This window comes from Triticum urartu, chromosome 7, assembly GCF_003073215.2.
Source record: "Triticum urartu cultivar G1812 chromosome 7, Tu2.1, whole genome shotgun sequence".
Classification (NCBI taxonomy): domain Eukaryota; kingdom Viridiplantae; phylum Streptophyta; class Magnoliopsida; order Poales; family Poaceae; genus Triticum; species Triticum urartu.
The window spans coordinates 209558193-209584172 of NC_053028.1; the positions used below are offsets into that span (position 1 = coordinate 209558193).

Genomic DNA, 25980 nt, shown 5'->3' on the forward strand with positions numbered 1-25980 from the left:
AAGTTATTGTCGTGTTGTTCCATGGACTCATTGCGGCTACTTGGTTAATTTCGGCGAGGTCGCGGAGTGCCCTTTTGCGCCGATTATTTGAAGAGAAGGTCTCGAAGACCGTAAAGACGTTAAGGCCGTCATCCTCCGGAGAATGCTTTTCTGGGGTAACGGTGGTGAGGATAGCCTCGCCGCTTTTAGCCACCTGCCGGAGTACCCAACATGCCCAAAGGTTGTGAGTTGGTTCGGTGCTCGGTGTTGCATGTACCTGACAGGGCTTGTCGAGGAGTTTGTCAAGGACGGACCTGTGTCCCATAAAGGGTTTGTTTTTCTTGCCGACAGGCTTGTGATCGGATGCCTCGTAAGGGTGTACCCATTTTGCCCAGGCGGTGCGCTGCTTAAAGGCGGCTGGTTTCAATTGGATTTTTTGGGCCTTCCATGTGCTTTCCATCACGCAGTACTTCCATACTACGTGCAATAGTTCCGTGAAATTCTGTATGCGACGACGGTTGAGGGCATTCCGAATTCCCTCATCGATGCAATTGTGATGAAAAACCGAGACCGCATCGTCGTTGCAGCAATCTTTAATCTTGTTTTTAACAAGTAGAAACCTGGCCCAAAAGTGATGGACCGTTTCCTAAGGTTGCTGTGGTACATACATCAGGTCGTATATGTCTGGAGGGCTTGAATTACTTGGAGCGTATTGATTGTGGTGGGCAGGTGGGCTAAAACTTAAATCCCGGCCCAAAATTGTGTTCGGAGCTTGTAAAATATCCGAGATCACCGGTTCGGGTCTGGGAAGATCTAAGTGCTCCCAGGACTCTAAGTCCGACCCTGAGTTCGGGGGACACGAGATCTCCTCAAAAGGAAGAATATCCGGTTCAATGGGTTCGGAGATCCGAACATAGCTGGTTTTTAATTTATGGTAGGAAGTGTTCTTGTCTCGTTCCTCGACGACCGCCACCAGGTGAGTGATCGGCGGAAGATTGATTTCCCTCTGGTCAGGTTTAACCCCGATCCGATCATAGTCCGTTGAAATCCCCAGGGTGGCGATGCAATCCAGCAGTTCGTTCAAGGACGAGATGTCCGCCGGATCCATCTTTTCGGTGTGTTCGAGACCGATGCGGAGGCGATGCCTGGCGATCGCGGGGGCACCGTCGGCTTGGTGGCCGTGTGGGTGCCCATGGTGAAACTGCCGAGCTGGAGGACTTGTCTCGAAGTTAGGCTCCTTCCAAACGTGATATCGTTGTTGATGACAAGGCGAGCCATCGATCCTTCTATCGACAACACAATGAAACTCTCAATGAAAGCACCAATATTGATGTCAAAACCGGCAGATCTCAGGTAGGGGGTCCCAAACTGTGTGTCTGAGGATCGAGGGTAACAAGGGACGATGGGGACACATTGTTTACCCAGGTTCGGGCCCTCTTAAAGGAGATAAAACTCTGTGTCCTGCTTGATTGTATTCAATGAGAATATGGGTTACAAGAGTTGATCTACCTCGAGATCGTAATGGCTAAACCCCAACTTTCTAACCTATGAGAATTCTGATGATCTCCATGGACTAAACCCTCTGGTTTATATACACACCGAAGGGGCCTAGGGTCGTACAAAATCGGCTTGAAGAGGAAGGAAATAATACATCCGGACACTAAAACTTGCCGTTCACGCATAAAGGAGTCCTACCCGGACACGGGGATGATCTTCAGCGTTCATCTTCACGGCCCATCAGTGCGGCCTATGATGAATAGGCCGGGCACCCGAGGACCCCCTAATCCAGGACTACTCGATCTCCTTGAGCCTCTCATCTACACTAGAAATGACCAGGTTCAACTCGATTGCCAAAAAGAAAATGAGATGAAAAATCACAAAGAAACTCACCCAAGCAATTCATTGAACACTTGAAGGACGAATTAGGTGTCAGGGTCGGTCGGTGGCGTTGAGCCAGTGCCCAAGATGCTAGTGATAGGCGGGGCTTTGAGATGGCCGGCAGTCAGTGAAGGGGCACATAAGGAGAAGATGCAGTGCGTGCTCCCGACGATGGGATTGACGCGGTGACGACAACGATATAGCTTTATTTTGGTGACAACAGCAACCAGTGAGCATCTCGAAGTGGGGCCAGGCGGGCAACGAAGGCAGCGGGGTATCGATTGAGGCAAAGGATGGTCACAGAGGCAACACCTACGATGATGTGGCGCGGGGTGGGGAGAGTGCCGACGTGGGATCGAGGGGATAATTTTACTCCACGGGTGAGCGGTCGAGTATATTTGAGAGTCAGGATGGCCGAGGAGTAAATTTTTTACTGCTCTAACAACGATAAGGGATCGGTTATGTGCGGTTCAGAAGAACAAATCCAATTTTTTACTCTTCTAACATCTTTTATGTAATCCGCGTTAGAGATGCCTTAAGGACGGAGTGAGTAATAGAAAATGTTTAGGAACATTGCTTCTTTGAGAAGAAAAAAAATGATCGAATGTGTAGAACGAGCCGAAAGTTCGTATTCGGCCTAGTCTAGAAGTCGGGCCAGCCTATTTCCGAGCGTGCACACCCGCACGCATTTTCCGCGTGTAGTGAAATGCACGACGTGACCAGCGCCTAAACCCCACAATTTTTCCGCTTCTAAAATCTCCGGCGAGCTCTGCCTTCCGCTGCTTCTTCCTCCGCAAGCCACCGCGCAACCGCCTGCCATGATGGGGAGCAGGGTGGCCGCGTCGCTGCTCCGCCGGGGCAGGGACCAGGCCTCCGCCCTGATGACGATCCCTCGCCTCCCGAGGAGCGCTCCAGCTCCGCCCCCCGCTCCTCCTAGGGTTGGATCCGGCTCGTGCGGCGGCGGCGGCCGCCACCTCCCCCCGCCGCCACCCCCGCAATCGACTGGCGGCTTTTTCGCCGCCTCCCGAGTTGCCTCGTACCACGCCTTCCGCTCTTTCGGCCCCAAGGTGAGCGTTTCTCTTCCCTTCCCCTCTTCCTCTGCTTGCGTGGTTCCTCTTGGTTACGCCATCATTTTGTAGGCGCGTGAGTCGTACAGTAATTTTCTATGATTCGAATGTCGTGTGACCATTTTGTGAGATTTCTGTCTAAAGTGGCATAATGTTGGACTCGATGTGAGACATTCTGGTTTAGAGTTTAACATCTGATTACGTTGTAGTGGAAAAGGCTATCTGATTGCTGTAATAAACTTGTAGTTGTAGCTCCAATAATGCTTATTGCTTAGCCGTGGTCATGCTTTAATTTTTGCAGTTAGAGGAATATCACACATGCTACTAACCTGATAATGGTGTCTTAGTCGGCTGCAATTATTCAACTTAAAAGAGTTGATTGTTTTCCTTGGATATGTTGATACCAAGGAATACACTATGTAGCTCATCACAATCATCTGTTTAAATTTCAATTTTCTGTTACAAAATGCTACACTTGTTGAAAGTAATTTCCAAAAATTTACTGGTGCTTCATTTGCATCATGTTAGAGTTTTATGGGCCAATGCACACGGAAAATGTCTACTACTGCAGCTGCACTGAATTCAAATATGGCATACGCAACAGCAAATTCAGGACTGAAGCTGCTAGTTACCAAAGGGCCTCAAGCACAGAAGGCAGTTGGTATATGGCTCTTTGGATGTGCTGCCTGGGTGTTCAGCATGGTCATACTTGGTGGAGTCACTCGGCTCACACGTTCGGGGCTGTCAATGACTGACTGGAAGTTCGCCGGGGGCTTGCCTCCAATGTCGGAAGAAGAGTGGCTACTGGAATTTCAGAAATACAAGCAGTCACCTGAGTACATGAGGTAAGAATGCAATCGATGCATTCATTATTTGTCGCCTTGCTCCAGTCTTTAATTTTTACTGTCCTCTCAGACGATCGTAGCATTTCAAGGAAGTCCTGTTGGTGCTAGTGCTACAGATTTTCACGTCTCTTTTGCCTCAATCCTTAACAAATCCCATTCTCAGTTTACGATTCTGAGAACAAGTGTTTACAGCTTTAATCAAAAACATAGCTTAGATATTTAAGTTGCTTGAAACAAAATAAATGATATTTCATTTCCTTAGATTAGATGCTCCGTAAGGATTGATTAATTGTCATCACTGGCCCCGCTAGAAAATGCCTGTGAGATCACATTCTAACTTGATAATCTCAACACTAGCAGCCTATATGAAGGTGCTGATAGAAATTGTGAGAAAGTTTTGGCTGGGCTTTATTCTCTGTTCCAGTTACTCTTTTAGAGAACTTGATATGGTTTTGCTAGTTATGTGGTAAAGTAACTTCACACATTTTGTAGGAAGAAAGCATAAACTTACTTTTGGCTCTAATTATTGTGAGATCTTTCGTTTCTCTCATCTGTAGTCAGTTGCATCTAGCTCTTTTCTCCTTCCATGTTTCTGCTAATGTGACAGCAGCATTCATTTAACATTTCTAGGGTGAACAAAGGAATGAACCTTGACGATTTCAAATTTATATACTGGATGGAGTATGCACACAGAATGTGGGGAAGAGCTTTGGGCTTTGTATTTGCTGTTCCTTTTGCATACTTTGTTGCAAAAGGCTATGTTACCCGCCAACTTGGCGTCAGGCTCTCTGCTCTTTTTGCACTTGGTGGTGCGCAAGGACTGATTGGCTGGTGGATGGTGAAAAGTGGTCTTGAGGTACTAATACAATGCCCTTGTTGAACTAGTAAGTTTGTGGCTTAGAGGTTCACCACTCGTTTTTTCTCATATTAGGAACCAGCATCTGAGTATGTTGAACCAAGAGTTAGCCCATACAGGCTGGCAGCTCATCTGACCTCTGCATTTGTTATATATTGTGGTATATTGTGGACTGCTCTTTCAGTAGTAATGCCAGACCCTCCGGCTGAATCAATGAAATGGGTAAAAGGGGCAGCAAAATTTAGAAAGCTGGCAATTCCTGCCAGTGCTGTTGTAGGCATTACTGCCATATCTGGAGCGTTCGTTGCAGGGAATGATGCAGTATGTCAACACTTCTCTTGCTCTCATAGAAACTATGCTTAGCTTCCGTTTGCCCTGTATGCCTAATTATTTGTTATGACCAGGGGCGTGCATACAATACATTTCCGAAGATGGGTGACAGTTGGATTCCAGAAGATGTGTTCAGTATGGAGCCTTTTATACGTAACTTCTTTGAAAATACATCTACTGTGCAGGTAACATTTTGTCCGCAATCATGATAGGAGTTTATAGCTCTGAAAATTATGCCGTGTTAAACTTCTGTTGTTAATTGGTTTGCTCATTCATTCTCTTAGCTCCTTAGCGTTTGAGTTATTCATTTTTTCTATGAAGGGTAACCTGGCTAGAATCATAAACTTCTTTTTTTATATATTAATCGATAGCTCCTTCAAAAAAATGCATCAATCAGTATTGATAAGAGTCTTATCAGTACTAATTCTTGTGACCAGTTCACTAATTCTTGTAGCACATAACCCACATCTTTTTATGCAGCGGAGAACTTGTTGCAGGTTAACATGTTTTTTTTTCACATTCTTGTAGCTTAATCACCGAATTCTTGCTACAAGCACCTTATTGTCTGTGAGTGCCTTATGGCTGGCTGCAAAGAAAGTAGATATGCATCCAGCGGTCAAATCTCTGGTTGGAAGCACACTTGGGATGGCTGCTCTTCAGGTATAGTTCACATGTTTGACTCTCTTGTTGACATTGTGTAAATAATGTTTCAACTATCCATGCAGTTCTGACTTATAAGCTGATTTAAAACTCATGACCTCTGTATAGCTGATGAATGATTTTATGAAAATTATCCCAACCTAACATTTCGAAACTGCAGCATCGAACGGTTTCGGTTTTTTTTTGCGGGGTGTCGAACGATTTCGTTACCCATATTAATACATGCAGCACTATAACTGTGCTACCTGTTTTGTTTCAGGTTACATTGGGAATATCCACACTTCTGATGTATGTTCCTACCTCTTTAGGCTCAGCTCATCAAGCTGGGGCATTGACACTACTGTCACTGATGATCCTTCTCACTCACACATTAAGAAGACCATCACCAGCTCTCTTGAAGTCACTTGCTTCTGCTGTGAAATCAACCTGATACCACGCCATGAATTAGTCACAATGGCTATGTGATATATTTTGCCCTTCTAATGTGCACTGGCCCCCTTGTTTCTTTGAGTGCTAAAGTATTTTGGTAAAAAAAACAATTCTTGGGTAGAGGCTGCTTCATAGTAGTTTTCTAGCGCCAAATAGTACAAACCCTTCTCGAAGTTCTTTTGATACATCACAATTTTGCATGCAGTATCTCATTCTCGGGGTGCTGTACAGAAGTGTGTACTCTGATAGATGTTATCTGTTGAAACATACAACGTACGTACCAAAACGCTGCCAAGATTTGGTTCATCTCTAGTTATGTATATAATGTATAAATAAGTACCAAGAAGTGCTTATTGTCCGCCCTAATTATGCCTATGTGAGCTCGTTAGGTTTTGATCAATGGTATGCCAGTATGTGTTCATGTACCCGGCAATGTACATTTTGGATGTGTAGAGGTACACTATCGGTTTACATAGAAGCAGTAACAGTTTTATGTTGAACCCTTGTACCGACCGAACACCGAACGTTCATTGGAAGACATAGCAATTGCGAAGGATTTGAATGGCAATTTTTGTTATTTGTGGATGGCAAGTTCAGTTGGCAAGCATGACAAATCCGCCTAGTTTATTTTTTTGCCAGGATTTGCCGTGCTTGTTAACTAAATTTGCCATCCTTGCGGCAACTAAAATTGTCATAAAAAATGTTTGTTTTGCCATGTCTTTCTGCGGAACGTCATCACAATAACATTCCCCTTTATGTTTCGAAGCCCATTAAGGCGCTACTGAGACGGGAATATGAGGAACTTTGGATAATCTGTTCCTGATTATAGCAAAATCCCCTTGCGCTCCAAACAGGCCTGAAATAAACAGTGTTGTCGGTGAAGCCTGTGAATTCAAGAAACAGAGGTTGGTGTCGTGAGGACAATGGAAATGTTTGTTTTTATTTCATAAACAATGAGAGTGGATTTACGTATGGTAGTTGGTTGTGGCAAAATGACAGGATCATATGTCGGATCTCTCTAAAGTCTGAAGTCTGAACCCATCCTGGAGATGGAAGCAGAGAGCAAATTTGGAGGCACCCCCTGAGGTCTCCACCACGTACAGTCATTGACGCACGCCACTGCCATCGTCACTGCCATGTGGCGATCTTCCCCTGCGATGCCAATATGCCACCGCCATCGTAGGGGCTGCACACGTACACTATCCGTCTAGTACGTGCCCGTCTGGCCCTATCTATCTGTCTGCCCACCGACGCCGACGGCCGCGCCGAATCTTCGTGTCGGCCGTCCTGATCCATGGGCAATATGGTTCGCGAGCGACGGTAGACGTAGAACGAAGTAGATATCCACCCTCCACGTACGTACTCACTCCGTCTTTATTTACTCCGCATATTATATTTGACTGAAGTCAAACTTCATAAAATTTGATCAAGTTTATAAAAAAATATATAAACATTTATCATAAAAAATCTATATGATATAAAAGTACATTCAATAATGAATCTAATTGTATTGATTTACTAATGTATATATTATTATTTTTGTTTGTAAATTTTATCAAAGTTTACAAAGTTTGACTTTAATCAAAGCTAACATGCGGACTAAATAAAAACGGAGGAAGTACGTACGTCTACAGCGCCCGGAGAACGTTAATCTGCACCATTACGAAAAACCAAAACGAAGGGCTAATTAATTATGCGAGTGACGATCGTCACCAGGCCTGATCGTCACAGTAAGCTCCACGACACCGCCAGCACCGCCTAGCAACAGCCGGTCGACGGCTCACCTCTCTCACAGTCTACTGCTAACTTCCAACGTAATTACTCTACTACGTAGAGAGTTTACGCACTAGCGGACGGTGTCATCTTGCAGCACAACCGCACCACCCAACAAAAGCCGGTTCACCTTTCCCTGCCGTTTCCTTGCACTGACAGCTCACTGACTTAACCACCAGCCAGAGATTACTGCCGGGCCGCGGCCGTAACGTGGGGTCCTTGCGGCCGTTGCAGCCCGCTGGCCGGCCCCGTATGCCGCATGCCCCGCGCGCGCGCGCGCGGCCGGCCGATGCACCGGCGCCAGCCCGTGCCGTGCCGTTCCCGCGACCCCTCGTTTGTTCTCTTCCTAACCGGTAACCGCAGCCGCGTGCATGCCACGAGCACGAAAGGCGCCACCCGGCCGTGCCATGGGGCGGGTGGGCCGGCGGGCGCACGCGACGGCACTCGGCCTGGAGATAGCAGTAGATGGATAGGATGCAGCCAGCGGTGCTCCTGTCATCGCCCCTCCCTGCGTGCGTACTCCTACGTGCCAATTTTGCTCCCGGGCTGCTCCATCCGCCGCTTAAGGTAGTCTCTGCATGCATGCATGCACGCACGCACGCTGATCTGTTGAGCTGTGGGCGGGGACGGACGATCGATCGTACGCCAGAAACGTATGCCCGCTGGTGACATCGCTTGTGTGTGAGAGCCCGTCGGTCGGTCGTGTGCGACCTGTTTTTCTTAATGATTGGTGCTGCTAAGTGCCAAGGAACAATATCTTGAAAATTAGCGCAAAAAAGAAAACAATATCTGCAAAACCATCAATCTATGAACTGATCGATACGTGTATCCTTGCAAGTGTCCCTTGATGAATAGATTGCGACGAACACGATTTTTCTAGAATCCACCGTGGGCGCATGCTTTTCAGAAGTGTGTTGTATTTCTATTTTTATGCAATGCATATCTTACATGCTATCATGTATTCACGTATGTAGTATTTTGTATATTTATACATGCACCGAACCGCTGAAATATATCGATTTATATATGCAACCGGAATAGTTTTCTACTACCCTTGTTTTTTTGAAAAAATGTAATTTGTGAAAATGCGTGAATTTTTGGTTGTGGGTCCCGGCATTGCAAATTTTAATTGTACTTGATCATGATTGAAATGCTGTCATATGAATTTTAAATGTACTCGGCGCTTTTCTTAAATGCATTCAAATGTTATGGAATCAAGACTTAAATTCATTAAAAATGCATTTGAAGCTTTCTAAATCTGAACTAAAATTAAGAAAAATGCATTTGAAGTTTGACTAGATCATGATTAAAATGCATTTCGAACTTTTGTGAAATGTATACACATATTATCGGATTATGGCTGACATGCATTTCGAATGCATTCGAAATGATGCTATTTTTTGGAACTTTTGTGAAAGTGTCCTAATATTATTGAATCAAGATCGAAATACAGTGTAATGCATTTCAAATTACTGAACCATTGGTAAAACTAAGTGATGCATTTCAAATTTAATGATATCTTTACTTCATGGAAAATTGAAACAAAGCACATAGAAAATGTGTTCTAACACATTTCAAATATATAGTTTTTTGAAAATATGAAACTTCAATGATTTTTCAAAATTGCGGATCCCATATTAAATACAAATCAGTACGTTGAGGTATAGAAATGGAGTGTGAATCTGAAAACACCATGGAAGGCTCTAACGGGTGTGCTATGTTGCTTGCGTGTTATGGTAGAGCAGATTAACGCAAACTAAACATCATATCATTATCATAGCCAATGTCCTTTTTTGAACAATAATTGGAATTGACAATAAATAGTTAGTCTGGGTAGCTTTTTTCGAACAATCCAATTATTGTCAATTTCAATTTAAGGACAAGCTGATCATTTCCTTTATGACAATCTTTTAACGGCCAACAGGTAATTTTCACCAAACACACGCAAAAAGGTACGATTTATAATCGGCTGAAGTTTTAAAAATGTTTTATTATTTATATTTCCGTGGCACCATCCCTCAGTTATATAACGAATCATTTCGTTCACCCTCCTTTCTTCCACTCCTACATTCATGTGGCACTATATTCCCCTTCCGCCGAGCGCCCCCCCCCCCCTCCCCAATTTTTTTCTATAAAGCATCGTTCCGCTCGCCCTCCTTTCTCCACATTCCCCGTGGGACTATGTTCCCCCTTCTGCGCAGAGCTCCGCCCCCCCCTCCTAATTTTTTTCTATAAAGCATCGTTCCGCTCGCCCTTCTTTCTCCCCATTCCCCCCGTGTGGACCCTCCCCCCGCCCCCCCCCCCCCCATCGCCATGGCCCGTTCTACACCTATTATCACCTGCAGACCTTCCAACCACAAAATTCACCATCTTCCCTATCTTTTCCATCCCTCGACCTCCTCCGGCATCTGGCCGGCCGCCGCCATCCCTCGGCTTCCTTATGTTCTCTCTTGCATCGTCACCTCCCGTAATAGATCCAGGTACCGGCATCCTCATTTTAGGTAGTTGACACCTAAAGGTTCTATCATTCAATGAACCTCATCGCCATGCTCCAGTATCCCCTCCTCGTGTGATTTCACCTTCGCCATCTCCACCCTCAGTTCTAGCACCGAAAATATGAATCCAAGACCAGAATACTACTCTCGAAGTGAGTCGACCTACATAGATCTTGATGTGAATTTGATGGCGATGATAGGTAATCGACTTTCCTCTTCACGAATAGTTAAGCATCTTCCATCCCTAGATCTCCTTTGGTTCTCTCTTGCATTGCCACCTTCCATCATAGATCCAGGTAGCGACATACCACACTTCGGGTAGTTGACACCCTTAAGGTTCTATTATTCGACAAAGCTCTTCACATACTCATAGCACCTGTCGACCACTTGATACCATGTTTCTCACATCCACAACCTCGCTTCTAGTCACCGGGAACCTAGATCCCCTAGTCGCCATAACATTAGGAGTAGGCTGACCGATGCAGATCTAGATGTGGATCCGATGAGAACTCATATCCGACTTTCCCCTTCGGCAACAAATATGTTTTTTGATCTTCCATTAATTCTTTACCATATCAAAAAATTCCCTTGGTCGCCATAGCATTAGGAGTCGGCTGACCTACGTCGATTTGGATGTGGATCCGGTGAGAACTCATATCCGACTTCCCCCTTCAGCAATAGGTATTTTTCAATCTTTCATAACTCTTTACCATATAAAGTATTCCCTTGGTCGCCATAACATTAGGAGTCAACTGATCTATGCAGATAAGGATGTGGATCCGGTGAGAACTCGTATCCGATTTTCCCCTTCGGTAACAGGTATTCTTTTGATCTTTCGTTAATTCTTTACCGTATCGAAAATTCCCTTGGTCGCCATAACATCAGTAGTCGGCTGACCTATGCAGATCTGGATGTGGATCCGGTGAGAACTCGTATCCGACTTTCCCCTTCGGCACCAGGTATATTTTCGATCTTTAATTAATTCTTTAACATATCTATAATATTTTTTTATTATTATTCTACTGCAACTGCCCACAAAAAGGAAAGAGCCCCGAACACATCCATAACAATCACTAGCTGCCCTTGAAATCAGCAAATAAAGCTACTTCTACCTCCATCCAATTCAAACGGCACCAGTACAAAACTACTCCCTCTGTTCGGAATTACTTGTCTCAGATATGAATGTATCTAGAACTAAAATACATTTAGATATATCCATTTCTGCAACAAGTAATTCCAAACGGAGGGAGTAGAATTCATACAAAATCAGTTCACTTTTTATATTTCTTTTCTCAAAAAGGAGGACCACCCCGGCCTTCCAGTGTCACATGGAATCCATGTTGATACAAAAGTAGTAGTGGGATGCCGTGCAAAACACCGTCCATCGCCCTCGGCCTCTCACCCTGAAGGCCGTCAGTACACAGCGTGTGTCTTCTATATATATAGACGCACACACCCTAACATAGTTTCCACACCACCGCATCGATCCCCCCAACCACACCAACCACCGCCGCCACCGCAAAAGACCGAACACCTGAGGAGAGGGCCGGCGCCTCTCCCCAGCCCCGACATTATCCTTCCTTGCCTAGAAGGCTAGAAGCACAGGTAACTGAATGCATGCGGATGTGTTCTTCCGATGAACAATTGAACATCGATCAAACAGTAGCTCCTGTGTTTCTTGTCGCATGCAAAGTGGAGTAAGATATATTTGTTGTCGGAGCTGAGATGTTGGTGTGCATGCGTGTGTGTGTTTGTTTGTGTTGTGTAGCGCGGCGCATGGATCAGCGAGAGGGCAGCAGGAAGCGTGCGCGGGGAGAGGAGGAGGAGGGGGACTCGCCGCCAGCGAAGATGTCGGCTCTGGCGGCGGCGGCGGCGGCTGATGCGCAGGCGGAAGCGGCATTCCATGAGGCGGCGCCGGCGGTGGTGGAGGGCGGGGATGGGGATGGGGATGCGTGGAAGCCGCCGCCGGGGGTGTTCGACTTCCCGTGGCTGAGTTGCCACGGCGGCCTGGACGCCCCCGTCACCAGCCCCCTGGTGGAGCTCCGGGAGGTGTTCTTCCGTTCGGCTGTGGACGGGCACGTGGCGGCGGTGGGCGTGCCCGGCGACCGCTTCATCGCGCCGCCGAGCAACATGATGCTGTTCGTCGTCCTGGAGGAGTGGGTCGTCACCGCCGGCGACGACGAGGTGGACCCCATGTGGCGCGCCGTGCTCGAGGGGGCCAATCCCGCCGCATGACGCAACGTGGCGATCGAGGTCAGCACGGAGCCCGGACCCCACCCGCCCGAGGTTCCGTCCGTGTCAGCGGCGATGCGCTGACGTCGCTGGATAGAGAGGTCGATGATCCTAGCTAGGAAGGAAATCATGGATGCATCTGACGAGAGGGCGTCCCGTTCTTGTTGCTTTGCTTCTTTCTCCTCGCTTTACTTTTCTGTGTGTAAGATAAGATGTTTCAGTTGTCAGTTTTAAGTTTATGTGCATTGGAGGGTCTGGGTCTTGTACTCTTGTTGCAGTCGCCCCAAATCAATAAAAACTTGAGCCAAGTTCGTGCTAGCAGTGGTTAACTGAATTGTTCTGCTCCCTCCTATCCAAAATAAGCGTCATAGTTTTGAACTACAGTTTGCCTAATTCACATCTAGATATTTTCTAAGGATATCACATCTAAACTCTCACAGATACACAACAACAAGGAATAAAAAAATAAGAAGAAAAATAGACCACAAATATAGTAGATATCAGGTTAGATGTGACATAACTATGTCATATCTAGATGTGTCCTAGACAGACCTTTTGAACTAAGGTTGAAGGTGGTAATTAAGTGCGTTGTTCTATCTAGGTTATTGAGAACGAAGGCCTGATGAAAAGCAAAATATCCTAGTATTTCATGCAAGAACATGACAGCTGCTAGAGTAGAAGAATCCGGCCTGGAGTAGAGCTGTCAGCGGCGGCCGTTCGCCGGAGTTTGTGGCCGGACGCCAAACGCTTTCGCGTGTTTGCGCCCAGAAGCATGCACTGTTTCGGCCAGATTAACTGGACGAGCGGGTGAGAGCGAGCATTCATCCAGAAGCTTTAATTAAAAGAAAGAGAAAAGTATACTTTTCGTCCCTCAACTCTTGGTGAAGTCTAGATTTGGTCCCTCAATTCTGAAATCGGACAACTTACATCCCCAACTAACGAAACCGGACAAGATTTGTTCCTGGTCTCGATTTTGACCGGTTTTGGTGCTGACTGACCCCGGTTTTGACCGGTTCCGACTAAAATTCGCGTAATTTTTTCATATCCGTGAACTTTTTAAAATTCACATACTCTTTTCAAATCCACATAGTTTTTCAAGGTCGTGCAATTTTTTCAAAAATAAACATACCTTTTTCAAATCTGTGAACTATTTTGAAATTTGTGTACTTTTTCAAATCCATGATTTTTTAATTTGCGTAATTTTCTCAAATCAGTGTATTTTTTCAACTTCGTGTAATTTTATCGAATCCAAGTATTTTTTTTCAAATCCATCTGTTTTTTAAATTCGCGTACTTGTTTCAAATCCGCATACTTTTTAAAGTTCGTGTATTTTTTTCAAATCCGTGTTCCTTTCCAATCCATGAACTTTGTTTGAAATTCACATACTTGTTTCAAGTTGACATAAATTTTCAAATCCACACATTTTTTTTCTAATTCGCGTAAAAGATTTCAAATCCGCATATGTTTTCAATTTCACATAAAATTTTCAAACCCAAAAAAATATACGTGAATAGGAATAAGTATGCCAATTTTTAAAAATTACATGAATTTTAAAAAAACCACAGGAACTTTAAAGAAGTACGTGGATTTAAAAAAAAGTACGCAAATTTGGAAAAGTACACAAATTTTTAAAAAGTTCACGTATTTGAAAAAAATACCCGAATTTGAAAACATTAAATGGACTTGGAAAAGGTATGCGAATTTGAGTCGGCACGGTCAAAACCGGGTTGGGACAGCACCAAAACCGGTCAAAACCATGACCAGGGATGAATCTTGGCCGTTTTCAGTAGTTAAGGGCGCAAGTTGTTTGGTTTTAAAGTTGAGGAATCAAATCTAGACTTCGTCAAGAATTAAGGGATGAAAAGTATACTTTTCTCTAAAAGAAATATCAACTCTACTCGAGGAAGCGCCCAAAATTTGGGCTTTGCCCAGTTGCGGTAACTGCCGTTCCAAATTTGGACCGTCTTAACTTAACCCGGTGGTAGCACATTGATTGCGAATTTGTCGAGTCACTAATCACTGCAGTGATTTAATGGGGACGCCAGCTAGCTAATTAAGTTTCTCTAGATGATGATGAGGCGCCGGTGAGTAGTCGTTGCGTTTAGCAGGCCGGACCACGTAACATGTGCACGTACGTCCACCGGCACCCTGGAACGAACTTTGGGGCGCAGGCCGCATGCATGGGTGCAGAACGGATGGAGCGATCCGGGCGGTCGGGTGCTCCCGGGGACGGCCGGGGCCGAGGTGTGGTGGTACGAGGGAGGGAAACGCGAAAGGCATTGGCGTGGAGTGCTGCGCTGGGTCCGCCGCCCATGCACCAGGGAATGTGGGTTCCGTGGCCAGGAGGAGCTCGATCGGGACCATCCCTCCGTCCGTCCCCAGGCCAGGTGAATCCGTGGCGCCAAGGAAGGGGCAGGGGTCCACGCGGTGCACGCCTGCCTCTGCCCGCGCGAGCGCAACCGCCTCCTTCCTCGGCCGAGGCTCGAGAGAGATGCCTCCGCGTGCCTTGGCAGTTGCATCTCGATCCCCTGTCGCAGTCGCAGCCGCAGCCGCAGCCGCATCGTAGGGATGGTTGCGTTGCCTTGCGTGTAAGAGGGTGCATGCAGCATGTGCGTATCGGCGGCCCCCGGGGAGCGCGGCCGACTAGCGCGGCCGAGTCGGCCGCGCGGCCGCGCTAGTCTGCCGCGCTAGTCTGCCGCGCTAGTCGGCGCGCTCCACTGCGATGACGACTACGTACTGGTGCACTACAGATGGCAGGTGATCGAGTGGAGCACTGGGTTTTTCTTCAATGCAACCGTGTCTGTCTGTCATCGTCTAAACATTAGCAAACGATGGTGCATTTGACGTCAAAAAGAAGAGAGCAAACGCTGGTGCATCGATGGTTTCGCGTAAAGGAAATCTCAAGTCCTCGGCTGAGCTTAGTATCTTTTTTTTTGCGAGGGGCTGAGCTCAGTTCTTAGGTTGCCCTATTTTTTTTCGTGAATTCGCAAAGCTTGCGTATTATTCATTGATAAAAAAAATATCAGAACAAATACAAGGTTGACCGATTTTGTTGCCCTGGTTTTACCTATGATCAAAGAATACAAAAGAGAACCACAGAAACACACTGCTTTGCCAAAACCCAGAAGTTTGGCCTCAAAACACACGGTCGGTCCCCAAATATTGACATGAACCGTTAGCTATCTCTTAAGCAATCAACAAAAAAACTGTGGTTAAATTACCCAAATTCAGTGAGGCAAGGTGTGTTTGACTAGTGACATATTCCATCTTCCCAAAACAAGGTTTATCTTTATTTGTGGCAAACTCCACCAGCCAATGTTTTTTGACAATAGTTGTTCATAGTTGCGCCAAGGGTTGGCAGAAATAGCATGTGACCAATATAGCAACAAAAATTTAAAGTCACCCACATAAAGTGCATACCTTTGAAACATCAAGGGCGGTTAGAACACTCGTAGAAAGAAAAGGTCAGTTGGAGCAAACCATAAATAAAGGACACCTATATGAGCTGAAACAGTCTCCTAGCGCGACCTAAGGCCGGCCAAGACTTTAATTGAGCCTCCCCTCAACCCAACGCCATCATAGCGAAAAACAGAAAAAATGGACAAAAAAGGCCAATTTTCATGTTTTTTTTGCGGGGACCAATTTTCATGTTGACTAGTAACAAGCCTTAAACCTGAAATTTGGGCTTGATTCTTCATTAGTATTTTTTTGCCATAATATGTATAATACACCACCCATCATGTCCAAATGGATTAGAACTTAAAAACTTAACAATTATGTTTTAAAGCCAAGTCAGTACGAGCAGACCATACCAGTTATGAAACTAAAAAACTGCCAATACTTGAAAAACACATACTCCCTTTGTTCCTAAACATAAGTCTTTTTAGAGATTTCACTATAGTCACATAAGGATTCATATAGATGCATTTTAGAGTGTAGATTCTTCGTATGTAGCCCATTGTGGAATCTTTACAAAAATTTATATTTAGAAACGGAGGGAGTAGAAGAAAAACTTAACAAATTTATGTGTCATTTGTTCACATAGAAGAAGATGGCACAAAAAATATTGATTCTTTTTACATGTGATGTTCATGTAATTTGTCATGGTATATAAACAGAATTTACCATGCTTTGTTCAACAAATTTTCTATGCTTCAAAAATAAATTACAAAACAGATTTTATTATGGTGTATGCGGGCGAGAATTAGCAAAATCCCGCCCCAAACAGAACCACCGGAGCGTGGCAACCCTGATCTTGACGGCCTGGCGTGAACCTGAATGCGCACTGACCCGCAGAGGTCTCTCTGAACCGAACGCTCCCAGGACACTCATAAGCGGCGGCTCTAATCATCACGTCGCCGGAGACGATCGACTGCGGCCATGGCCGCGGCGCGGCGGTGGCGGCGAAAATGTAGGACGCGGGACGCAGTGCTGGCGCTGCTCATCGCCTCGGTGCTCGCGCCCCTCGCGCTCTACAGCGGCGCACCCATCTCCCCCTTCTCCGGCCCCGCCCGTACGCCTCTTGCCCTTGCCCCTTCGTTCGCAACGGAGTGCCCACCGAACCCGTCCCTGACGCGTGTGTGTTCTTGGTGATCTTCGCAGTGACAGGGAGCGCCTTCGGCCCTGATCCCTCCAATTTGGTATGGCCGCGTTTGGGAATTTCTTCATGTTACTGAAAGGCTTTCGGAGGTCGACTGAAGCTTTGCGGTCCTGACGTGTTTCCCTTTTCGTAGATTTCCCGGAACGAGGCGGGGAAGCGCCTGAACGCTCTGCCGCAGGTGAATTTCTTCTTAGATATGCGTCCATTTGTTCTTCTTCTTCCTAAATGAATGTGAAAGGTTGTCATCTGAAGTTTGTAGTGCTGAATATATTCCTAGGACACATTTGATCCTGTGCCGAAGGATGCATCGGATACAGGAGCGAACAATGTGGGCGATCAGGGTACTCAACTGGGACAGAATGGTGGAATTCATCAAGTTGTCATGGGAAGCAATATAGAGATGTCAGGTGAATCCAGGGTTAGTAAGGACAGCGGAGTGCGCAATGTAGAAGAGGCGAAGGTGTCGTCACATGATATGAGTAAGAGAAAACGAGCTGATGGCGTGGTTATTACTTCGGAGGAGGGTGCTCAGCTCACCAAACAGAGTGGCCTGACCAATTTTGGTGCAGCCGGGGATAACAAAGTTCGTGCAATGCACAATGCTGGAGATCTAAATGTCCAATTGGACAAGGTAATGACTGTTTTGTTTTTTGGAAACTAGAGCTGTGCATACATTCCTGCTCATCAATTAAAACTTATAGGTGTTACATTTGTACATAAATAACTCTGAATTATGTGAACAGACAAAATCCTTATTACCGGATTAAGTCTAGGCTTATTGAGGCATGGTTTATTACATTCTGTCACTAACAGAGTCATCCTAGGTCAACATTCAGTTTGCAGTTTCTGCTGTGCTGCCGGGCTGGTGGCCTCATGGAATATCAAATTTTCGTCATGACTAATCTCAAAGTACTCCCTCCAAATTTGAACAAAAACCACGACAAGTATTTTGGAACGGAGGGAGTACTATTTGTTTCACTTCTTTGCGGTTCTTATGTTTATTAGCTTTCCTTCTTGTAACTAATTGTAGGCGCATCTCCTTTCCATTTATTGAGGCAACGAATCCTTTTGGTTTTGTTCTTACAAATGCTTTCTTTGTAGAAACACTAATTGAAGAGAACCTGCCGTTTACTCCCTGTTGTGGACTTGCCTATCATTTAGGCTTTGTTATTGCTCTGCAGTCTTTTTTCTTCAACATATTAATAGATAATAAACCAGTGGTGGTGTATTTTAGGGAAAAAAAGAACTTGGAAAATATTATTACGAGTCACTTATTGAGAGAAGCTTTCTATACCTAGCTTTTTGTGTAATTTATAGAATTAATCTGCAGCTTTTAGTTTTCACAGGCTGACAGTATACTTTTTCTTTTGGCATTAGGTAATGATTTAACCAATAGTGATTTGATTTTCCAGAATGATGAAAAATTATCTCAGCAAATTACAGACTCTACGTCAAAAGAGTCTGGTGCAATGATAACTAGTAGTAATACTAGTTATTCCCCAACTTCTTCAGATAAGACGATACTCGTTCTCAAGGACCAGTTGAGAAGAGCGAAAGGATACATTGGATTTTTACCTTCTAGAGGCAATCATGGGTTTGTAAAGGATCTCCGAAGAAGGATGAGGGATATCTAGCAAGCACTGAGTGGTACAACCATTGATAGGCAGTTACCAAAGAAGTACTTCTCTTTCTTTGTATTAAAAAGTATTTCACCCTTGGTGTTGAGTGATGATGCGTACCTGCTGTTTTGGTTACTCTTTTATAGCAAGTGACCGGCTCTTAACTATTTAACCCAATTTTATTGTTTACAGTGTCCATAAAAAAATTAGAGCGATGGAATTGATATTAGCAAAGATCAAACAAGTCCATGACAACTGTGCAGCTGCCATTGATAAGCTACAAACAAACCTTCACTGGACAGAGAACCAGCTCGAGGCTAACAAGCAAGAGGCTACCTACGCAGCACAGGCAGCAGCTAAAGCTCTGCCAAAGAGGCTTCATTGTCTTGCGCTGCGGCTTACAAATGAGTACTATACATCCAGTTCCAACAATAAGCATTTTCCATATCAAGACAAGTTGGAAGATCCGAAACTACATCACTATGCATTATTCTCTGACAATGTACTTGCCGCCGCTGTGGTTGTGAACTCAACTCTTATACATGCTAAGGTATATTGTTTGGTGCAGAAGGGAGCACGCATAACTAATTAGGTGCTTACATCATTGCAAGTAAACTTATGGTGCAGTGACCATTTTCAGAAAATTCAAATTCATTTTACATGTACCAAGTACTAATATCTTAACCTAAATAAAATGCAGAAACCAGCAGACCATGTCTTCCATATTGTGACTGATAAACTTAATTATGCTGCAATGAGGATGTGGTTTTTGGCGAATCCCCCGGTTAAAGCTGCTATTCAGGTCCAGAAAGTTGAAGACTTTACATGGCTAAATTCGAGCTACAGTCCAGTTCTGAAGCAACTGGCGTCCCAGTTCATGATCAATTACTACTTCCATACTCCACAGAATAAACCTGATAGAAACCCCAAGTTCCGGAACCCCAAGTACCTGTCAATTCTCAATCATCTGAGGTTTTATCTTCCTGAGATCTTCCCAAAACTTAACAAGGTGTTATTTGTCGATGATGACATTGTAGTCCAGCAGGACTTAAGTCCACTTTGGTCGGTAGATCTCAAAGGCAGGGTTAATGGTGCCGTCAAAACCTGTGGTGAGATTTTCCATAGGTTTGATAGGTATCTCAACTTCTCAAACCCTCTTATCGCCAAGAAATTTGACCGACGTGCATGTGGGTGGGCATATGGCATGAACATGTTTGATTTGTCTGAGTGGAGAAGGCAGAATATTACTGCTGTGTATCACTACTGGCAAGAACAGGTGAGTATTCGTGAGCTTCTCAACGATATTTAAAGTGAGCCCTCAACCTTATATTTCGCATGAGCTCCGACAACAAGTAAAATGAAAATTGCATTTCTTTCTTTCCGTATGAGCATTATTTATTTGCCATTGATCCCTTTTATTTAAGTACTGAACTATGTTGGAGCTGAGTATGTTTTTGCTATTCTGTTCTACTCTTGCCATATATTCCACAAAGCACATGTTTCTCATTCTGCAGAATGAACATAGACTGCTATGGAAGTTAGGAACACTCCCTGCTGGCCTGGTGACATTCTGGAACAACACCTTCCCTCTCGATCGCTCATGGCATCTCTTGGGCTTAGGATACAAGCGGAATGTCAACCCAAAGGATATCGAGCAGGCTGCAGTCATACACTACAACGGGAATCTGAAACCTTGGCTTGAGGTTGGGTTGCCAAAATACCGCAATTACTGGTCCAAGTATGTCATTTTCGATCACGCGTTCATAAGGGAGTGCCACATACATCCGTGAGTTGCTGCTGCGGAATCCTGTGCATAGTCTGCTGAGATGGTTTCAGGTTTTTTGTAGCTCTGTAGGGTGTCTCTTCCTTGGTATCCACATTATCTAGAGCGTTGGTTTGCTGACTAAATCACAGTGCAAGCAAGTCGTAGCAGGCCTTGGAATAAAATGTGCAGTAGAGGCTAGAGCCAACAGTGCTGTAGAGGTTCAAATCTGTAGTAGGTTTGTTCTATTGGTTCTTTCTGATGCTACTGCTTTTTGTAGGAGTGGTAAAAAAAATTAGCTTTTGTTTGTCAACCCTAGTTCTGTTTGGTCTGGTCAGCATGCATATCTTACCCAGTTAAGTAGCTATACGAAATGAGTTTGCTTGCTACTGGTAAATTCACACCGCTCAAGCGATATTAGTATCGTCATGCGCTGTCTAACAGATCTTGCAACAGACACAAACATTACTCGTTACTCCACCATTCTAAAACTCTCCACCATGGCCATCAATGGCCGTGAAGACAGCTTCAATACGAGTAACGGAGTCCTGGGAGTAATCTACAGTAACCAACAGCGTTACCGCGCTGGTTTAATCTGCAAGTGAGACACGGACACCTTGCTCTACAAATACTGCACTGTGTACTACTGACACAGCACAGCAGCATTGCAGAGTTGCGTGCGTGCGTACGTACAACCGCCACCTCGTGCTGCACGCAACAATGGCGGGCCACTCGTGCTCGGTCCTCCGCCTTTGCCTCCCGATCCTCGTCCTCGTCGTCGGGCACGCCGTGTCGACGACGGCCGCCGCGGCGGCAGAGGCCCCTGGGCACCGCGGCCGCCCGGTCGCCCCCGACTGCTGGAAGACCGTGATGGAGACGCCGGTGCCGTGCGCGCGCGACATCATCCGGACGCTAGTCCGGGGCGTGCCGCACCTCAGCAAGGAGTGCTGCGTGGTGCTGGGGCAGGTCGGCGAGAAGTGCGTCGTCGACGTGTTCTCCCGCCTCCACTTGGGCGCCGCCTACCTCCCCGTCGTCAACCGCATTTGTGGCTTGCTCTCCGGCGTCGTTGCCTAGGCCCTATGCTATAGCTCCTGCTTTCGAGTGGCACGCACGGCGTACTGAACAATTCCATGCACGCAACAATAACAACAACAACAAAATGGGTGTTTTCTTTTTTGATTGGAGAACGAATAACAAGATCCTTTGGTGTATAAATCTTGTTTTGTTTTTTCATTGGAAAACAATATGAGAACAGGCTAGGGCATGTTTAACCGACCCCCTAAATATTAAGGGGCGCATTTCAAAAAAAAAGGGAGTATCTGGCGAGTAAAGTTAGTTGAGTGGAGTTCCCGCAAAAAAAAGTTAGTGGAGTAAATTTTCACTCCACTCACGGTGGCCGCACCTAGCTGATCCCTTATAGTTAGTGGAGTAAAAACAAAATTGTGTAGATTTTATGTTCTAACCGCAAGAACTTCAAACACTACACAATACATATCTTAAAAATATTCAAATTAAAACATGCATAGCATAACCATCATAACATGAACAACGTTTTTTTCAAATTAAAACATGCAAACCCAAAAGGCATCACTTCAAACGCTATGTTCAATCGAAAATCACCACAAATATAACATGTATATGTTGTGGATCGAGCAAACCAATGGCGTGCACCACCACCCCCTCGGCCACCACTAATCAAACGAGGTCGTCGGCGAAGAAACAACTCCACCATCCTCTCGGTCACCATCACCACCGCCATCCTCTCGGCCACCACCATGCCCTCGGCCACTACCATCATCGCCACCACCACCTCGGCCACCACCATCACCGCCACCAACCCCCTCGACCACCACCAACATTCCGAAGAGTGGCTTTCAAGATCTCTCCACGATTGAGGTCCCAATACTTTCTTGTGGTTTCATCCATTGTGTTTGGATTCATAAACATGGTAGCATGCTCTTCGGTCTTCTTGGCATTACGAATCCTCTCCTCCTCAAGTGCAATTCTACGCTCCTCCGCCTTCAACTATCTCTCTTCGGCCGCCAAACTTGGCATTCCATTTCTCATCCTCCAACACCTTGAGCTCATTCCACCTCGCCATCTTCTCTTTTGTGTGTTCGACCATTCTTGGTCTCGATCATTGCCAGAAGTTTTTCTTTGTAAGTGCCACCGAATGCATTTCTCTTCTTTCTTTCTTTCTTTCTTTCTTTCTTTCTTTCTTTTGCAATCTTGTTTCCTTCCGGTCTATTGTTGGCATCTTCGTCAACCTCGTCGTCCTCCTCAACGGATATGCTCAACCAAGATCTCTTTGGAGTGGTCTTCATGATTCGTTGGATCCACTTCTCGTTCTTGCATAGCTCATTGTAGCAATGATGCAATGTGAAGGGCTTGTGGCCAAACTTGGTGTTTCTATGCTTCAATAGTTCTTGGATGTAGGGGCCATACTCCGCCACTTGCACATCACTCGGTGGTGTAGGATTCACTTGGTTGATGCAACTGGACCATCGGTTGCATTGGTCATGAATGGTGCTCCAACGGTGCCCAAGAGAACCTTGCGTACGGCTTGATCGCATGTCCATGGTGTTGTTGTCGTGCTCGGTAATTCTCTCCCAAAACATGGTCTTGGTTTGATCCGTTCCGATCGTTGCATCCATGGAGATCGCGCACCAAGCATCGCAAAGAGCAATATCCTCCTTTTGGTTGTAGTTGGTGGTGCGTGACCTTGGCACCTTCATGCTTGCTTTGCTCACCTCCACAACCCTCTCTTCCTCGGCTAACTCCTCATCGGCCACCACCTCTTTAGCCTCCTCCTGCTCGCCCTCGTCCTCTTCCCCTATCACCTCTTGCTCCTTGTCTTGGGTCGCCTCCGAATGATGCCAAAATGAGTTGTAGTTGAGCTCACCAAGTCCAACGGCGGCCGAGGACTCCAAAGATGCGAGGAATTCAGCCGCGTTCATCTCGGCACTACGATAACAAAGCAAACCCCACCAAGAATCACTACCAGCCACCAACAATCATGATCGGATACCAACAAGACGCACGATTTTTCTTTACCTTGTAGGCATTTTATTGAGCACTTGGCGGCCGCGATGCTTGTGGCCGGCTACATCCCCGCCCGCGCTGGAGCAGTGGCTGTAGGGGGCACCGGAGTAGCTACACGAGGCACCGACCTAGGACGAGGCGCCGCTGTGGCCTTCTTCATCTTCTTCTTTGCGGCCACCTCGGCGAGCGTCGCCACCATCGGCTTTCGAGCTTGTTTGGCTCCGGCGGGAGCTGCAAGAGGTCAGGGGGGCATTGCAAGAGAGGCGGTGGCCACCCCGAGGCCATTGGCGGGGTTGAAGGAGGTGCTTGCACCTAGTGGGTTGTTTTCACCCCCAAACTTCTTTGGCGCGGGCGGCAACGCGCGCGCGTGGGTGATTTCCGGTGGCGAAAAGCTGGCGACGGTGGCTGGCGGGATGAGGAAAGGGCCCAGGCTATCCATTCGGGCCAGAAGGACGGCCATCGATGATTGCGGCAGGGCGTGGCGGCTGCAGCGGCGCGAGATAGGGCGGTGCAGGGGGTGGGAGAAAGAGAGGCACCAGTTTTACTTGGCCACGGCTGGAGTGAGTATAATTAGGAAGATTTGGGGGGGGGGTGGATATTGGGAGGTAGAGTAAATAATTTACTCCACTATGGCGGTTAGGGGATCGTCTAGGTGCGCCGTAAGGGAGTATAACCGAATTTACTCCCTTATGGCCTTATTGGGGATTAGTTAGAAATGCCCTAAGTGCACCTCTTGAGCAAATAAACTCAGTCATCTGTCTTTTCCCCTAACTTGTGAAGGTTTCTCTCCCCTTAGGCGATGCCAGGAGTGCCACCGTATCTCCTGCTCCGAGCCGGACTTCTCAGCGGATCCATATGTGATTCTTAGTCTAATCTACATAAAGAGATGCGGGCTTCCTTCCTTGTCCATAGCCCATTAGTTCGGCTGCAAGGAGGCGGGAGGGCATCAAAACATCATCTCAGACTTTACCTCTTAACTCATAGATTTAGGGATGCCACTTAAAAGGCGGCCGCGATGTCATGGCAGCCCTACCCCGCCTCTCGCTCCTCTATTGAAACTTGGGCCTTCCCCCATTTGAGTAATGTATTTAGGTGGGGATCTCCTCCTCTCCCTAGGTGATTGTTAAAAAAAGGGCATCCACGTCAAAAGATGATGGATCGTAGAGGTAGGGTTTTGGAGGAGGAGGAGGGATGAGAGGCGAGTAGTGTGAAGTCAGACCAGGGTAAAGGTGTCGATTGAGGTTCTATTATCGAGTATGCACTTAAGGGAGGATGAAGAGGAGGACGTAGTGCTGGAGGAGGATTTGGCGGATGGCTAGCCCTAGCGGTGGGTGTCCTTTACTAAGAGACATATCGAGGTGTTGATAAAGGAGCAAGGAGTGGAGTGGAGGATTGTCGTGGGACATTTGTGTACGGAGAACCCCGAGCACAAGATCAACATCATATGTAGACATTGTTGTGCCAGATTAAACCAAAATCGGGGCATCATGGATGATCTGCGAGGATTTAATGAAGCAAAATGGCAACGAGCACTTCTCCTGGATGGCCAGAGAGGAGAATGGTTGATTTTTGGGAAGTATTATCACGCTATAATGTGTATGATGTGGGGTTTGTGGGTACCCTATGGACTTATGATAACAAGAAAGACGACAACGGGAATGTGTCGGTCCACCCCCATAGGGCAGTGATCTCGCTAGAATGGTCGGTTATTATTATTTAAACGTTAGGGCACAACGCCTCACTTCATTGGCATCCGACCATTGTCCGGTGCTTCTAGCCATGAAAGGTGGTGTCTCCAGGAGGAAAGGAAGGAGGTGTAGGCGGCATGAAGCTTCTGGGATAGAGAGGCAGTACAAGAAAAACACACATCCATGACATTTTGGGCAAAACGAAAATATTTTCTAGCACGAAAGGTACATTTCCATGACAAAAAGTGGAGAAAACATGTATTGGCATGGATGTGTTGATGAAACATGTAAATTGGGCCCGTTAGCAAGCCATATGCGTTCATTTCTCAAGGCCATATTAGATGTGTGCATTTGAATAACCTTGATCCACTCTGACGAACATGTGTGTGATTGGTTGACATGTCGGTGGTTCGCTGCATGAAAAAAAGCATGCAACTAGCTACAATCAATAAGTACTGGCTATTCAGGCTATCTCCGAAGGTACACGATGATTGGTTGCGTGCAGAAGTGGTACGTGCTGAAGGAAATATGCCCTAGAGGCAATAATAAAGTTGTTATTTATATTTCCTTATATCATGATAAATCTTTATTATTCATGCTAGAATTGTATTAACCAGAAACTTAGTACATGTGTGAATACATAGACAAACATAGTGTCCCTAGTATGCCTCTACTTGACTAGCTCGTTAATCAAAGATGGTTAAGTTTCCTAGCCATATACATGT

The 25980-nt window shown here is 45.9% G+C and overlaps 2 protein-coding genes and 2 pseudogenes across 3 annotated transcripts; 3 read left to right on the forward strand and 1 right to left on the reverse strand.

Annotated features, from left to right (window-relative positions):
* Nucleotides 1-2550: 2550 nt before the first annotated feature.
* LOC125522988 (cytochrome c oxidase assembly protein COX15) lies at nt 2551-6410 on the forward strand. The gene is made up of 7 exons (XM_048688027.1): nt 2551-2924; nt 3453-3769; nt 4400-4625; nt 4701-4946; nt 5030-5140; nt 5484-5615; nt 5875-6410. The coding sequence occupies exons 1-7, from the start codon at nt 2676-2678 to the stop codon at nt 6043-6045; spliced, it is 1452 nt and encodes a 483-aa protein (XP_048543984.1). The 5' UTR covers nt 2551-2675; the 3' UTR covers nt 6046-6410.
* A 3717-nt stretch (nt 6411-10127) lies between these two features.
* On the forward strand, nt 10128-12865 carry LOC125525352. 2 transcript variants are annotated; one of them, XM_048690355.1, is made up of 4 exons: nt 10128-10993; nt 11078-11131; nt 11218-11271; nt 12081-12865. In XM_048690355.1, exon 4 carries the CDS (start codon nt 12089-12091, stop codon nt 12545-12547), a length of 459 nt encoding a protein of 152 aa, XP_048546312.1. In that variant the 5' UTR covers nt 10128-10993; nt 11078-11131; nt 11218-11271; nt 12081-12088; the 3' UTR covers nt 12548-12865. The 2 variants fall into 2 exon arrangements, with proteins under 2 accessions (XP_048546312.1, XP_048546311.1); XM_048690354.1 differs by lacking the exons at nt 10128-10993; nt 11078-11131; nt 11218-11271 and adding an exon at nt 11577-11917.
* A 3916-nt stretch (nt 12866-16781) lies between these two features.
* Nucleotides 16782-20830, forward strand: LOC125525351 (annotated as a pseudogene).
* A 1300-nt stretch (nt 20831-22130) lies between these two features.
* Nucleotides 22131-23482, reverse strand: LOC125518682 (annotated as a pseudogene).
* Between the last annotated feature and the right edge of the window lie 2498 nt (nt 23483-25980).